General features: G+C 43.2%; 1 protein-coding gene across 1 annotated transcript in view; it reads left to right on the top strand.

The window, feature by feature from the left end:
* PTPRZ1 (protein tyrosine phosphatase receptor type Z1) overlaps positions 1-16,837 on the top strand; it is a 237,093-nt gene that overhangs the window by 183,791 nt on the left and 36,465 nt on the right. The window contains 3 exon segments of the mRNA XM_030217112.1: positions 9,353-9,438; positions 13,640-13,660; positions 13,840-13,936. Of these exon segments, the coding sequence (XP_030072972.1) occupies positions 9,353-9,438; positions 13,640-13,660; positions 13,840-13,936 (204 nt within the window).

The following is a 16,837-nucleotide window of genomic DNA, read 5'->3' as shown; positions in this document are numbered from 1 at the left end:
CTTGCATTGTGAAATGGGAATATATTTACTAAAAAGAAACATGGCACATGCAGAATCTCGGCATTTCAGAGACAGGCCTGTTTAAAATAAATTTGCCCTTTAGGAAATGATGAACGGGTCAGATGACTTTGTTTATACAGCGTATTCTCAGCTAAAATTGTTGGGATTTTGCAGAACTAAACTTCCAGTTGCTGCTGTGAATGAATATTCTGCACCTCCTGGAATATATGAACAGGAAATGAAATCAACGATAATGCTTCTCATAAAAGCCGTTACCACCAAACTGGGCCTGGAGATGACACAGGCAACTGAACTCATACTGGTCATTATTTAATTTCCATAGTCTGTGATTTTTTTTTTTTTAATACACTGGCTGTGGCATTTAAATAAAATCTGGGAAATTTGAACAGCCAGGAGCTAACATCTGGGGCTAGCGTAACCAGTTAGTGTCTCTGAATATTGACGGTTATCACCTAAGCCGAAACTAGCTAATTTGTGAGTGGTCCAGGTGTGGAGCTGGGCCGACACCTTTTCAGTTGAGTGATGATATTCAGCGCTTAACTGCATAAGGTAGCTGCATAAATAGGGCCAGGAGCATAGCCTTTTCACGTGAGCCCTTCCCACCCCCAGCTCACACGTACTGTTTTTTTAAACGCTCCCTCTGCCCCTGCTATCGTCATCTTTCTCCACCCCCATCAGCACAAGTCATGTGACACTGGCAGAGAGGAGAGGGTATGAAGCAGTGGCATAGCCAGAGATTAATTTTTTTTTTTTTTTTGGGGGGGGGGGGGGGTCTGAGCCCAAATTTGGTGGGTACGGAATTTTGCACCACCACCACTCTTCATCTCTGCCCTGCTCTCCATTTCCCCCTCCTCCCATGACCCCTCAACTCAAACTACGAATACTGTAAATTTCCAAGTCCTGTAAGCTGAAGATTTGCTCCTCCAGCAGCCAGAAGCTCTCAAGGCTCACAGTTGGCAGGCACGTTTCATAAGCCAACGCCGCACTGGTCTCCTGCATGCTCGGTTTTTGCACATAGGGATCCCCACCAGCCATAGCGACAGATGGTGTTGCACTTTTGAGGGGACCTGAGCCCAAAGTAGGGGGGCCCAGGCCCCTAAGCTCCCTCCCTCATGGCTACACCAGTGGTATGAAGAAGAGGCAGTGAGGCACCTGATGCAGGGGCAGGGAGGCTCAGCTGTAAGATATGGAAAGTTATGGTTTCAAACAGAGGCAAAGCAAACAAAGGGTGGAAGAAGACCAAGTCCAAGTGACCAGCCAAAACACAGGAGTAAGTGCTGCAAACAAAGTTTTATTGGGACCCAATATTATTAGCTCTTACACCTGTGTTTTGGCTGGTCACTTGGACTTGGTTTTCTTCCACCCTTTGTTTGCTTTGCTTGCGGTATTGTGGAAGGAGTGGACCCCTCTTTCTCCTTCAAACAGAGGCAGCAGGCAGCCTGGCGCCCAAACTGGAGTTGGTAGGAGTTGACCCATTAGGCAGGCTGATGGATGATGGCCCCTTGCTTTTCTATTATTCTTTGGCAAGATAGAAGTTTTGTGGCTCTTGTCATGACTGCTTAATAGTGGAAAACTGGGGCCTTTTCTAATACCTTCACAATTCAGAAGTGAGAACTCCAGACGGTTCACACCTCGTGAATTATTTGCCAGCAATGGCACTTTTCATCTTAATATCCTATGCCACATTTACAAAAGTGCATGATAAATGAATCATTTATTTCGCATTATTTTCTGGAAGAACTGCCAGCTTCCTTACTTCTTCTAGAGATCACTGTGGTAATGGCTACTACTTCTATTACCTACCTATAAATCCTTTCACTAATGATTCACACCAAAGATGTTCTATTAAGCTATCTAGCAGATCTTTAGATTAGCTGAGAAGTGAAACATTCCTTTTTCACACTTATTCCTTCCTCAACTGTAGAAAGAACTATTATGTTTTTCCACACAGCGTGATATGGAGCAGTACAGCCATGATGCATCAGACTTGTATTGGGATTCTGTTAATTCAGGTTATCTGTGAACACACTTTACAATTTCTAGAAAGGCAGTTCCACCTCTGTAACTCAACAGGGCTTCCTGGAACACCATACACTCTTCAAAGGATGGACTATGGTCCTAGGCATACTGTGGGAGGATGGGACACCCCAAACACTCTAGGTGCTATTACTGAATTGACTCCCCTGCTCCTACCACTAATATGACCTGTGTATTCACGCTCCCAAACTAAGCACAGAAACTGCTTCTTTTATTTCACTTCTTAAAAAAATGTTTTTCTTTATTTGGATTTTGCTCAAGGTGAGATACATTCAGGTACACTGGGTATTTCTCTGTCCCAGGAAGGCTCACAATCTAGGTTTGTACCTGAGGCAATGGAGAGTTAAGGGGTAAAAAGTGGCCTGCGGTACTGTAGGCGCGGGTTATGGGTGCGCGCAGAATTATTTTTCAGCATGCCTGTAAAAAAAGGCCCCTTCCCCCCCCCCCCAAAAAAAAATGGACGTGTGCAAAATCAAAATTGCCATGCATCCATTTTGGGTCTCAGACCTTACCGCCAGCCGTAGACCTAGCGGTAATGACCTACGCGCATCAGATGCCAGTTGGCGCGTGTCCGCTATGCACGCCAGACAATAAAAAATATTTTTCAGATGCACGCACGTAGTGGGCGCACGCCAAAAATGAAATTACTGCAAGAGCCATGTGGTAGTCGGGCAGTAAGTCCATTTTGGCGCACGTACGCGGCTTAGTCAAAAGGGCCCTAAGTGACTTGCCCAAGATCAAAAGGAGAACCAGCCACCTCTGGATGTCAAGACTGGTGCTCTAACCACTAGGCCACTCCTCCACTCTATGAAAGCACCCAAGGCAAGTTATATTTTAATAATAGATACATCCAGTCCTCTGTGTTGTGGAACATTCCTCCTGACTTTCATTCTGTGAAAGAGGATCAGAAGTTGGGTTAAAAAAAAAAACATACCAGCAGGATGATGATAATCTCTTTATTGAAGATAAGGCTGTACTGAATATTTCTATTCTATTCAATTCGATTCAGCTCCAAATAGTGATTTAAATTTGAATACGAATTATCCGGTGCTATACTGTGCTAAATCCTTCTGAAATGAACACGATCTCTGATTTTACTTTGCTTCTTTTATTATTTGTTATGTTAAAGCTCAATGCCCATTATTTGTATTCGTATTCTTCCAAATAGTGAAATATTCTATTTGGTACAGCTCTAGTTCAAGGTTATTTTATTTGACAGACCGCTTAAAGACATCCATAAAAGTGGGATACATTAAATATTAATAACATAACAATATGTAAGCAGTGAATTAAAAGAACTCCAGTTAGTCTAACTCGACATTACCTCTACTTCAGGAAACAGGTGAAAGCCTGGCTCTTCTCACAAGCCTTTAATACACATGGTGACTTGACTATACACTCACTCCACTCCTGGACTAGATTGCTGCACACCCTGGACCAAAGTCAATAAATGGTGCCTTAAAAATTGGCGCCAAAAAAACCAAGCACTTAGTGCGATTCTAGAAACTACACCTAAAGTTAAGCTTAGTTTATAGAATATGCTCATGCTCCGTTCTTGTGACTAAAATTTAGGCACACCCGTTTAGGTCACCTAAAACCAGGCCTAAATACCTGTACCTAGTTTAGGCGCAGATTGGGCATATTCCATAATAGTGTGGATAGTTTTTTGAAACGCCCAGAACCTGCTCATGGCCATGCCCCCATTTTCAGCTTTACGCATTAGAATTTATGTACACCACATTGTAGAATACGCCTGGAAGGGTGTTCATTTAATTTTTAATTAGTCAATTAGTGCTGCAAATTGGTTAAGTACCAATTATTAGCGCTGATTTGTTAATCAATTAAGTTGTGCGTGCAATGTGGCCATGCAGCCAAATTAATGTGTTCAACTTAAGGCGACCTTTATAGAATTTGAGGGCCTGTAACTTTGTTCCATCTTTGCTTATATTGAAGGGGGGCAGACTCAAGAAAAATGTCAGGAAGTATTTTTTCACGAAGAGAGTGGTGGATGCTTGGAATGCCCTCCCGCGGGAGGTGGTGGAGATGAAAACGGTAACGGAATTCAAACATGCGTGGGATAAACATAAAGGAATCCTGTTCGGAAGGAAGGGATCCTCAGGAGCTTAGCTGAGATTGGATGGCAGAGGCGGGCTGGTGGTTGGGAGGCGGGGTTAGTGCTGGGCAGACTTATACGGTCTGTGCCCTGAAAAAGACAGATACAAATCAAGGGGCTGGTGGTTGGGAGGCGGGGCTAGTGCTGGGCAGACTTATACGGTCTATGCCCTGAAAAAGACAGATACAAATCAAGGTAATGTATACACAAAAAGTAGCACATATGAGTTATCTTGTTGGGCAGACTGGATGGGCCGTGCAGGTCTTTTTCTGCCGTAATCATCTACTATGTCAGTATTAAAATGTTCTATTATGTATTGTGTTGACATTGTAAGTAGTGTACTATGCCACACTTTGTATTGTTAAGTTAATATTTTTACTGCTGTAATTGTCTATTGCTTATGTTTGATTTATTCTTACTGTACACTGCCTTGAGTGAATTCCTTCAAAAAGGTGGTAGATAAATCCTAATTAATAAGAAGAAGAAGAAAGGAAAGAAAAATGCTACAAACATTGTTATAGAATATGGCCCTCTGCGCTTAAATTTATGTGCTGCGATTTATGCCACGTTCTCATCGGTGTAAATGGATGCTCGTAATTTTATAAACTGTGCTAACTCTAGAAGCTGCTTAGAGAATACGCTTAGGCAGGAATGTTTTCTTATCAGTTTTTTGAGCGCCATATAAAAAAATCTGGCCTTTAGTGTGGGTCTTAACGGCACCTAACTTTAGTGGAAAGGAAGGGAAATGGGACTTGATATACCGCCTTTCTGAGGTTTTTGCAACTACATTCAAAGCGGTTTACATATATTCAGGTACTTATTTTGTACCAGGGGCAATGGAGGGTTTAGTGACTTACCCAGAGTCACAAAGAGCTGCAGTGGGAATTGATCTCAGTTCCCCAGAATCAAAGTCTACTGCACTAATCACTAGGCTAGGCATCATTTATTCACCCTGGATTTAAGAATTGCCCAACATGACCATTTTTCAGCATATGCCTGCATCGGGGCGTAGCTTAACATCTATAAATCAATTATAAACATAAATATTTTACAAAGACAAAAATCATATAAACAATCTCACTTTACTGCTCATAAAACATAAATAATGACATGATGCATTAATTAGAGACAAAACATAAAGAAAAAGCAAAATTTATACATACAGATATAAATATATAATGATAGAAAATCAATAATTATATTCCAAAGTGCATAGAAATTAAAAATAAAATCTCCTTTGTAAAACTGTTCACTGGTGCACATGTCTTCAGGAAAGAGTCATGCCCCCCCCCCCCCCCCCCCCCCCCCGCCAGAACAATAATTTTCTCTGCAGCGGAAAAAACATGCCGCTCGCCAAGTATCTCGAGATCTTCAGTCGGGAATTTTACAGAGTTGAGACCTGAGTGATTTCAGATTTTATTTCTCAGAGGACAGAACTCCCGTCTATCCTTCACCCTCCTGCTGTGACTCTCTTGACAGGCTGTGCAGGGGCCTTGCTTGGAATCAAGCAGAAGAAATATATTTTTGGCACATACCTAATCAGAAGCATAAGGGAAATAACTCTCACCTGTTACAGTTTCCTTTAGAAAGAATGAGATTTCTGCCTGTGTAGGTTTTCTTCTGTTAGTAAAAGTCAATGAGTCACTTTAAGAATGATCTGCAAAGCTCAGCCACTGAATTACCTACCCAGAGCAGAGACACATAAAAGGAATAGGGCGCAATCTTTGTTACTAACCATGGGGGCAACTCTGTAAAATGAAATGCACTTAGCACCTGTTCTATATTTCAGTGCTGATCCCGTTGAATTCAGTTTTCGATATCGATTTATCCGTAGTTCACAATTGTACAGATTTATTAAATGGATGTTCCAGCACAAGTTGAAACTTAGTACTGATAAAACAAAATTTCTGTGTTTTGACAATAAGCCAGAGCGTATTCCTAAAGCTATTCATTTTAATCAGACTGAATATAATTTTTCCACACTTATTAAGATTTTGGGTATTCAGGTTGACTGCTTAATTTCTATGGAGGCACAGGTTGATACGCTGGTTAAGAAATGGTTTTTTTTCTCATGAGGAAATTATGCAGTATTCGAAAATATTTTGAAATAGATCAATTTGTACACCTAACGCATACACTGCTACTATCATATCTTGATTACTGGAATTCAGTTTATTTGGGTTGTGCTAAGGGGTTGTTGACGAGGCTTCAGACCATTCAAAACGGCTATATTCTTAATTTTCGGACTGTCAAAGTACGATAACATCTCTTCATGGTTACCAATTGAAGCTTGAGTTCTTTTCAAACTGGCTTGTTTTCTTTTTTAAAGTACTACATGGTCTGGTTCCAAATTATTTTCTTTCTCGTTTTTGCATGTTGCTTCCTCCAAAGCCAGAAGATCCGGTAATGCTATTTTTATTTTTTAATTTTTGCCTTTTCTTCATTTAGAGGTAGAGGGAAATTAGTGTTATTTGAGAAATATCTAGCGTTCCAAGCTGTCAGACTCTGGAAGGATGTTTTGGGGTATTTTTTCACCTTCTCGATCCTATCTTTCAATTAGAAGGAAGGCTAAGACATTTTTTTAAGGAAATTTATATTACGGGATTGATTCGTAATTTTTCTCCTTTGTTATTTGGTTTCTGTTATTCCCAGAGGATTGTTCTGGTCTCTTTGTGACCCGTTTAGAACTGAAAGACGTGAACAGGTTACAAGTCAAGCTGTTATGTTATAGAATAGTAGGTGCAAAGCAACTTTAGTGTTGAAACTTAGGTGTGACAGCTTACCCAACAGGGGCATTTTCGAAAGAGAAGGGAGCCCATCTTCCGACACAAATCGGGAGATGGGCGTCCTTCTGTCAGGGTCGGCCAAAGCGGCATAATCGAAAGCTGATTGTGGGCACCCTCAACTGCAGTCCATCACGGGGACAACCAAAGTTCACGGGGGGGGGGGGGTGTCGGAGGCGTAGCGAAGGCGGGACTGGGGCGTGCTTAAGAGATGGGCGTCCTCGGCCGATAATGGAAAAAAGAAGGGCGTCCCTGACGAGCATTTGGTCGACTTTACTTGGTCCATTTTTTTCACGACCAAGCCTCAAAAAGGTGCCCGAACTGACCAGATGACTACCAGAGGGAATCGGGGATGACCTCCCCTTACTCCTCCAGTGGTCACCAACCCCCTTTCACCCTAAAAAAATTTTACATTTTTTTTTTGCCAGCCTCTATGCCAGCCTCAAATGTCATACCCAGCTCCATGACGGCAGTATGCAGGTCCCTGGAGCAGTTTTAGTGGGTACAGTGCACTTCAGGCAGGCGGACCCAGGCCCCCCCCCCCCCCCACCTGTTACACTTGTGGTGGTAAATGTGAGCCCTTCAAAACCCACCTGAAACCCACTGTACCCACATCTAGGTGCCCCCATTCACCCCTTAGGGCTATGATAGTGGTGTACAGTTGTGGGGAGTGGGTTTTGGGGGGGGGTTGGGGGGCTCAGCACCAAAGGTGAGGGAGCTATGCACCTGGGAGCAATTTGTAAAGTCTACTGCAGTGCCCCCTAGGGTGACTGGTTGGTGTCCTGGCATGTCAGGGGAACCAGTGCACTACAAATGGCTCCTCCCACGACCAAATGGCTTGGATTTGGTCGTTTTTGAGATGGGCGTCCTCGGTTTCCATTATCACCGAAAACCGGGGACGACCATCTCTAAGGTCGACCATGTCAACATTTAGGGAAGATAGTGTCTGGGGTGGGTGGTCCTCCCCCACTGCCCCTTGGAATCTCACATGCAAATATAGAAGAGCCCTATATGGTATGACCTACAAGATGACCCCCAAAACAACTTTTGTAATAAGTCCATTTACTGAAATATGGGGAAAAGGACACATGACATTGTACATCCAAGTCCCCTGAAGAGTGAAAAGCGGGTACCGATACCTCTGGATGAACTCATAGCCCATCATCTTGTTGCCCAGATGGTCAGAGCCACCGATCTGGATCCAGCAGTCATAGAGCTGCTACAGGTAGTAAAAATCATAGGCCTGGAACATCTGACAGACAAACTCAACAAGGCTCATCTCTTGGGGCTCTGATTTGAGACTGCACACTATGCCAGCTTAGCTCCTGCGCACAGCCGGCTTCACGTCAAAATGGCTTCTGGGACTTCCAGCTGCAGACTCGCAAGACTGCCACTGGAGGTCCCAGCAGCCATTCTGAGATTGGAACTGGCGTGGGCAGGAGGGACTGAAGATTATTTCTGCCTGTGCCAGTTCCAGTCAGGACCTGAAGTCCTGGAAACCTTCTTGACCTAGAGCTAGCCATGCACAGGAGCGAAAGGGGACACTCCTGTGCCCCACTAGCACCACAAAAGCAAGGTAGGCCCAGGAGGGGGCTGCCACCAGGAGGGTGGATTTGGGAAGGAGGCTGTTTTTGGTTGGTGGGGGACAGGGAGTGGGAACTGTTGGGGGGAAGGGCCAGTTTCATCTTCAGAGCCAGTGGTGGGAGGCAGGATAGTGCTGGGCAGACTTATACGGTCTGTGTCAGAGCCGGTGGTGGGAGGCGGGGATAGTGCTGGGCAGACTTATACGGTCTGTGCCCTGAAGAGCACAGGTACAAATCAAGGTAGAGTATACACAAAAAGTAGCACACATGAGTTGTCTTGTTGGGCAGACTGGATGGACCGTGCAGGTCTTTTTCTGCCATCATCTACTATGTTACTATGTTCAGTTTCTGCTGTAACCAAGTGGCCAATTTCATTTGTAGATTCATTTTCGGCAGAAAGGGAAGATCCTGTTTTTGGTGAGGCTCTGATTAAGGTGCCCTTTATAAAATTTCCCTTCACATATAGTAGATAAAAAACAACAAAGCAGTGGAATTAAATGCATTTATTGGAATAATACCCAATAAATGCATTTGATTCCACTGCTTTGTTGTTTTTTATCTACTGTTTTGTAAGCAGTTGTGTGCCTTTTTGTTTTTTTTGTTTTGTACCTTCACATATATTTGCAATTTTAAAATTACTACTGCCGTGTTTCTCTCAATAAGAGCAGGAAAAATACAAATTAGTCTAAAATGTAGTGTGATCAAAAGGCAATGTACTTTCGGGTATTAATAATGTCTTTCATAAAGTTCATCCTCACTTGCGTATGTCCTTTTTTACCCGGATAATAGACCTTTCCATTACTTTCTCTTTTAAGATGACATTGGAGCCATTCCTTTGAAGTACTTTCCAAAACACGTTAGCGATTTACATTCTCGGAATGGGTTTACTGAAGAATTTGAGGTATGAGTCAACAGCATTTGTTTTTAGTAATGATAAATATGCAATAAGTGATATGATATATATAACACGGTTCAGCCGAAGCTATAAATAAAAATTTTGAAAAATTGTTTTTCTCTATTCTAGTGGACATGACTGTTATACTATTAAAAAACCACCTTTTCTTTCTAGCTCTGTCAGTGTTAATAGTTATCTTTCTGATCTTTCTGTCTTGCTACAGGGCTTTTTCTCAATATTATATGCTGATGAGCTAGGAAGAAAAAGATGCAGGCTTTGTACTCACTTCAGGCTTTCTTTCTGATGTTTTGTAACACTTTGCAATAAATGTCTTTAAAGGATAAAAAAATATAAATGATCTCATTTTGGTTTCAAAAATTGTTTAACCACATAAGTTCCAATGTTTGAAGGCTGCAGACTCTTAACCTTAACACTGCAGAGCATGTATTTGGGCAAGTTTTGAGTGGGACTTGGGCAGGCGTAAAATAAGAAGATAAAAACCGCCATACTGGGTCAAACCAGTGGTCCGACTAGCCTAGTATCCTGCTTCCAACAGTTGCCAATTCAGGTCACAAGTACCTGATAGAATTCCAAATAGTAGCAAGATTCATGCTACTGATCCCAGAGACAAAGCAGTAGCTTCCCCATTTCTATCTCAGTAGCAGACTATGGACTTTTCCTCTGGGAACTTGTCCAAACCTTTTTTAAACTCAGATGCACTAACCGCTGATAACCACATCCTCCGGCAATGAGTTCCAGAGCTTAACTATTCGTTGAGTGAAAAAATATTTCCTCCTGTTTGTTTTAAAAGTAGTACCATGTAAATTCCTTGAGTGTCCTCTAGTCTTTGCACTTTCTGAAAGAGTAAAAAATTGATTTACCCAGTGGCGTTCCTAGGGGGGCTGGCACCTGGGGCGGATCGCCAATTCGCCCCGCCCCCCGGGTGCAGCCCCCCCCCAATGTAGTACGGACCCCCCCCCCCCCGGCGAAAGGACACCCCCGTGAAGGAAACCCCCCCCCGCCGGGTGCACGCCGCCGGGGGGGTGCCGCGCGCGCCTGTCCTCTGTTGTTCCATGCTTCTTCTCTGCCCCGGAACAGGAACCTGTTCCGGGGCAGAGAAGAAGCATGGAACAACGGAGGGCAGGCGCGCGCGGCACCCCCCCCCCCCTGCGACGTGCACCCAGGGTGGACCGCCCCCCCCCCCCTAGGAACGCCACTGGATTTACCCATTTACCTGTCTACACCAATCAGGATTTTGTAGAACTCAATCATATCCTCCCCCCCCAGCCGTCTCTTTTCCAAGCTGAAGAGTCCTAACCTGTTAAGCCTTTCCTCATATGAGGGGGGTTCTATTCCCTTAATCATTTTGGTTGTCCTTCTTTGAACCTTTTCTAATTCTGCTATATCTTTTTGGTGAAGGGGAAGGAAAACCCACATCCGGTTGGGAGTTAGATCAGTTACCTAGGATGCCCAGGGGTCCCTTTTTGGAAGGATCAGTAACTATTTGATAACTGTTTACACTAACCCTGTGTTAACTGCAAAACATAACAGAGGGTAAGTGTAAAGTCTGTGTGAGACAGTGGCATAGCTATTGGGGGCCTGCCCCCCCCCCAAATTGGCTCTGGGGCCCTCAGTTTGGCTGACGTGGGTCCCCGACCCCAACCCCCAACAGCTGAAGCTTTTATCTGTCCCGCGCTGGTCTCGCACTTGCCTCCTCTCCTGTTTCCAGTTGCGCCATGCATGCTCTTGTTTTAATGAAACTAAGTTTCATTAAAATGAGCATGCAGTGCAAGGCACGCTGAAAACAGGAGAGTAATTAAGTGTGAGAACAGCGTGGGACAGATAAACGCTTCAGCTGGTGTGGGTTGGGGACCCCCCACCAGCAAAGTTTCTTTGGGCAGGGGGGTCAGAAGCAGCAGGGAGGGTGTGGCAGCTGGGGGATGTTAGCTAAAATGTGTCCCCCTCCCACCGAGGTCTGGCTACGCCGCTGGTGTGAGAAATACAGGGAGTGTGCCCAGCATATGCTGTGCATATACCACACACTCCATACAGAGCCCCATAAACTCAACATGTGGTGTTGCAACCCCCCCCCCCCCCCCCCCGAATCCCTAGATTCAGTTATAGAAAAGGCTCCTATGTTTCTCCTACTCTGTGGCCTCGGAGTAAATGAAGGTTCTCAGTTAGTGGTCAATATTCAAAGCAACTGAGCCAGCCTGAAATGGCTCCTGCCTGGTTAAATCACCTGTTTGGGGCTAACCACAAATTTTCAGCAGCACTTTAGTGCCTCTGAAAATAGTCGGTTAATGCTGAACTGAAAACTGGTTATTTTGGGATCGTTCTGGTGGTGAAGTCAGCCCATAGCCAATTAAGTGCTGTTATTCAGCACTTAACCAATGAAGTTAACCGCATAATAGGATCATATAAAAGTGAGTTCTGTTTTTATGTGATAAAACATAGCCGGAGGATGTGGTAACAATGGTTAATATATCTAGGTTTTTAAAAGGTTTGGACAAATTCCTGGAGGAAAAGTCCATAGTCTGCTATTGAGGAAGACATGAGGAAGCAACTGCTTGCCCTGGGATTTGTAGTATGGAGTGTTGCCACGATTTGGGTTTCTGCCAGGTACTTGTGACCTGGCTTGGCCACTGTTTGGAAAACAGGATACTGGGCTAGATGGACCATTGGTCTGACCCAGTATGTCTACTCTTACGTTCTTATGTTTGGTTAAGTGCTGAATATCGTACTTAACCGGCTAAGAGTTAGCTAGCTCAGCAAACCCGGAAATTCAGTGCAAAGCCCGGTATTGAATTTCCGGGCTTAACACCAGTGGCAGTCAGCAAAATGCTGATCAGCACTGGCCAAATATCAGGCCCATAGCGTTTAGTCCATGGTAAGGCTAATAAATCTTTACCATACACATATTCTAGCTCTACACCTTAGATCAAGAGCATTCTCTCCTGAGGATTGGCAAGGGTGGGCTCGATTTCAATGACATTTATGGGCAATAATATCAAATATACATCTGATACTCAGGTAATGTAAAAACTAATGGCTGAATGGAAATCTCGTTCTAGCTCTAATCAGGAGCTACTTTTGGTATAAGAAAATTATTTCAGCTTTCAATTTATATATTTTAAATTGTTTATCTTCTTTAGACAACACTTGTGTCTTGAACTAATTCACTACAGCAGTGGTTCCCTAACCTGGTCCTGGAGGCATCCTAGCCAGTCAGGTTTTCCGGTTATCCACAGTGAATATTCATGAGAGATATTTGCATGCACTACCTCCACTGCATGCAAATCTCTCTCATGAATATTCATTATGGGTATCCTGAAAACCTGACTGGCTGGGGTGCCTCCAGAACCAGGTTTGGGAACCACTGCATTACAGAATTATGAAATAACGAAAGTATCTTAAGCAGTATTTCAGATGATATGTATCAGAAGGCGGAAGGTAAAAGTAGAGGCTGGCCAAAGACAAATCACCACTGGAGATAAGAATCCAACAGTCTTTATTGTTATACTTAAAAGAAGGACCCGACACGGGCCGTGTTTCGACGCACGCAAGCGTCTACATCAGGCGTCATACAATGAACTCAAGATCGAAGCACAGGACCACAGGACTGCAGCTTTAGACTCAAGCAGAGCTGCGGTCCTGTGCTTCGATCTTGAGTTCATTGTATGACCCCTGATGTAGATGCTTGCATAGGTCGAAACACGGCCCATGTCGGGTCCTTCTTTTAAGTATAACAATAAAGACTGTTGGATTCTTATCTCCAGTGGTGATTCGTCTTTGGTCAGCCTCTACTTTTACCTTCTGCGTTTAGTCATCGTAGAGGATTTTTCCTGTCTTGCATTTTGGATCCACGTATCAGAAGGGCATCACAAGTGCCAAATTCTGGCACATTAACTTTTCTATAAATCAATGGCATGCACTTTCATTGTTGTTTTCCATCAGTAACAAGTACATATGATGACAGCTTCATAGCATGATTCCCGTTTCAAAATGCATGTTTGAAATCAAGTATTCCTTCTGTTTGCATGAGATTTAACTGGAGTACTTAACCACCCCTGTTTTGTTACTTCTCATATTTATTATTGCATGACCTGAAATGATTGTTTTTCATTTGCATGTGATCTAAATGCATTTCCCATTGGTTGTGTGCTGTGGAATTTATGTGCTTTCTCTGTATTCATTCCCTCATTAGACAATGAAAAAGTTTTATCAGGTAAGGCAATATTTCACTGCATTTATAGTATAGAAGTAGTCTGTAGGTTTTAGAGTAAATTTTAATTTTATAGAACATTTGTACACATCTGTTGAAGTATTTCTTGTGATGCATAGAGTAAAGATTTATTTCTTATTGCTAGAAACATTAGCAATAAAATGTTTCTTATTAATCTACAGGAAATTCAGAGCTCCACTGTTGACCTAGGTATTACATCAGACATCTCTAACCACCCGAACAACAAGAATAAAAATCGCTACATCAATATTGTTGCCTGTAAGTGCTCAAGTAACTTTGTTTTATAGTGACAGGATAGTTAGAAATAATAAATTGTATAACAATTAAGGGGAAAATGTATCGATGTGGATTACTATTAAGATGTGCTATTTTATTGTTAATGCCAGTCAGGGGCATAGCTATGTGGGCCCTCGTAGATTTGGCCCTGGACCCCCCTGCCGACGACCCTCTTGACCCCCCCCCCCCACTGCCAACCCGCCATCGCCTACCTTTGCTGGCGGGGGACCCCAAACCCCACCAGCCAAGGTCCTCTTCTTCCTTTGTTCTGTTTCTGAGTCTGACGTCCTGCACATTTTATGTGCAGGACGTCAGACTCAGAAACAGAACAGAACAGAAATAGAACGAAGCCTTGCGATCTGGAAGGCTTCGTTCTGTTTCTGTGAGTCTGGCGTCTGACGTCAGACTTAGAACAAAGGAAGAAGAGGACCTCAGCTGGCGGGGGTTGGGGTCCTCCGCCAGCAAAGGTAGGCGACGGAAGGTTGGCGGTGTGAGTCGAGAGGGTCGGTGGCGGGGGGGTCAAAGTTGGTGGCGGGGGGGGCGGCAATGGCGGGGAGGTCGGCGGCATCTGGGGAGGTAAAATGTGCCCCCTCACCTCGGGCACTGGACCCCCCTCCCGTCGAAGTCTGGCTATGCCCCTGATGCCAGTTATTAGTAACTTGGGGGGAGTTATCAACATAGGCTACTGTGACGATGTGTTATTTTACTGTTAACCCCAGTTATTTTAACTAGGTCTCACTGCATAAGTAAAAGAATACTTCTTAACGGTAGCCCACATTGATAACTATGTACCTATATATATATACTGTATGTACAGTATTTTATGTCTTGTGCGTTATCTCAGATAATACTTTATGAATGACTTAGCACTATAGACTGAAAATTACCATATCTTTCTAGTAACACATGTATGCATGTCATCAGATCATATAGCCCAATAGATCTCACAGCCATCTCCCTCCATGCTACACTATTCAAGCTGAGTTGGTCTGTCCAGTTGAATCATTTTGGACTATTTTGAGTTGTAGGTATTTACTTATTTATTCATTTTGTTTTTTACCCTGCAAAGCGGATACCAGATTGGTCCATGTGGTTTATAAACAAACATTTATAACATATTATATACACACTGAAAAAACTGAACAAAAACATGCAAGAACATAATTCAATAAAACATGCAAAGTGTCTTTATATTTATTTATTTATTTATATAACTTTATTTACCCTCTACTTGACAAACAAATTGCCATTCAAAATAATGAACAATACAATGAAATAATAAATGTAAGTAAATAAAACAGTTCTATCCTGCAAAAAATACCCATGGCTTACTGAATACGTATAGACAGTTCTGTGTATAAATTCTAATTAATACCAATTAGTGCTGATAATTGGTTGTTAACATCCAATTATCAACACTGATTAACCAATTAATTTGCATGCACATCTCGGTAGCACACCCAAATTGGGCGCCATGTATAGAATCCAGGTGCGCTTCTATCATAGAATACCACTGAGCGCACACCTCACACTTACGCGTTCGCGTACATTCACGCACATCACTGCTAGTTTTCTAGAAATTTAAGCCTGCCAATGGCACTTATGCTTAAACACCTTGTCATACAGTAAGGGGGATGATGGGTAATTTAGTAAGCAGTGAGTGGATGTACTTTAATTTTTGACAATGGAACTGTGCACTACGAGGAGGCAGGCAGAAGTGCTTTTATAATCGGCATTGGTATGCCTGAGTTAGGCCCTGTGTTCATACAGTGATGGAAATGTGCACCTAAATACGCCAGTTAAGCGCTTCAAGGAAAATATCCTGTAAGGTAAGCGCAATAATGTCAGCCTTGCCTGTGCTACGCCCTCGTGAATGCCCCTTGTATTTACACACGTAAATTGTACAATTCCGCTGAGCGCTCAGCTAGCCCTTACGCACAAAAATATACATTTATCGTGTAAATGTTTGTATTATATAAATGTAAGCATGTAAATGATGCTTAAATTTAGGCCCCCTGCTATAGAATCAGGGGGTAAGAAGGAAATGCTATATATATTTATTTATTTGTTGCATTTGTATCCCACTTTTTCCCACCTCTTTGTGCTTCCTTTCAGGCACCCCAAGGGTGCGCAGTGACAGCCTGTTCCATTATAAAATATTAGCGTAACCCACTACTGGTGCAGCTGACGTTTACACACCTGCAGTTACACCAGTCGTAGACCTGGCGTAACTGTGGTTGCATCAGTGTGGCAGGGGTGCACGTAACTTACAGTATGTGTATGTTACATATGTAGTAGCAGCTGCACCCCATACAAACATCCCCTCTTGCATTTACGCGCTATGGGACACTTTTTACCAAGCTGCAGTAAAAAGGGCCCTGCGCTGGTGTCCGTGCATGGATTTGCTGCACGCTGAGGACCCTTTTACCGCAGTGGGTTTTATTTTTAAAGGAAATATTTCCAGTCATGTCAGAAATGGTGCGGACGGCACTGCTGCTGGCTTCCGTGGTGGGCTGGTGGTAGTGCTGGATGGGCATACGCCATGGTGTTGTAAAAGGGCTGCTATGTTATTTACGCATGCTGGTACAGAATTAGTACTTAGCTGCATTATTGCCATGTATGCATGTAAAGCTGGTATTATGCACATTTAGACATTCCCTTTAAGGTTATTTTGTTGATGTTATATGTTTATTTCAGGGGTAGCTTTAAGCCCCTCATATTGTAATCCCTATGAACCATAATAAAGATAATTTTTTTAAAAACCCAACTCCCACAGACCTTGCACCTGCCTATACAGTTTGGAAAATCACCCATTTTATAAGCACCAGTGCTGTGTCTTACTGACATCAGAGAAAGCCAGAAGAGAGACGTTGCAAATGAAAA

Source organism: Microcaecilia unicolor, chromosome 10 (genome assembly GCF_901765095.1).
Source record: "Microcaecilia unicolor chromosome 10, aMicUni1.1, whole genome shotgun sequence".
Lineage (NCBI taxonomy): Eukaryota > Metazoa > Chordata > Amphibia > Gymnophiona > Siphonopidae > Microcaecilia > Microcaecilia unicolor.
This window is presented reverse-complemented; position numbering and strand designations above follow the sequence as displayed.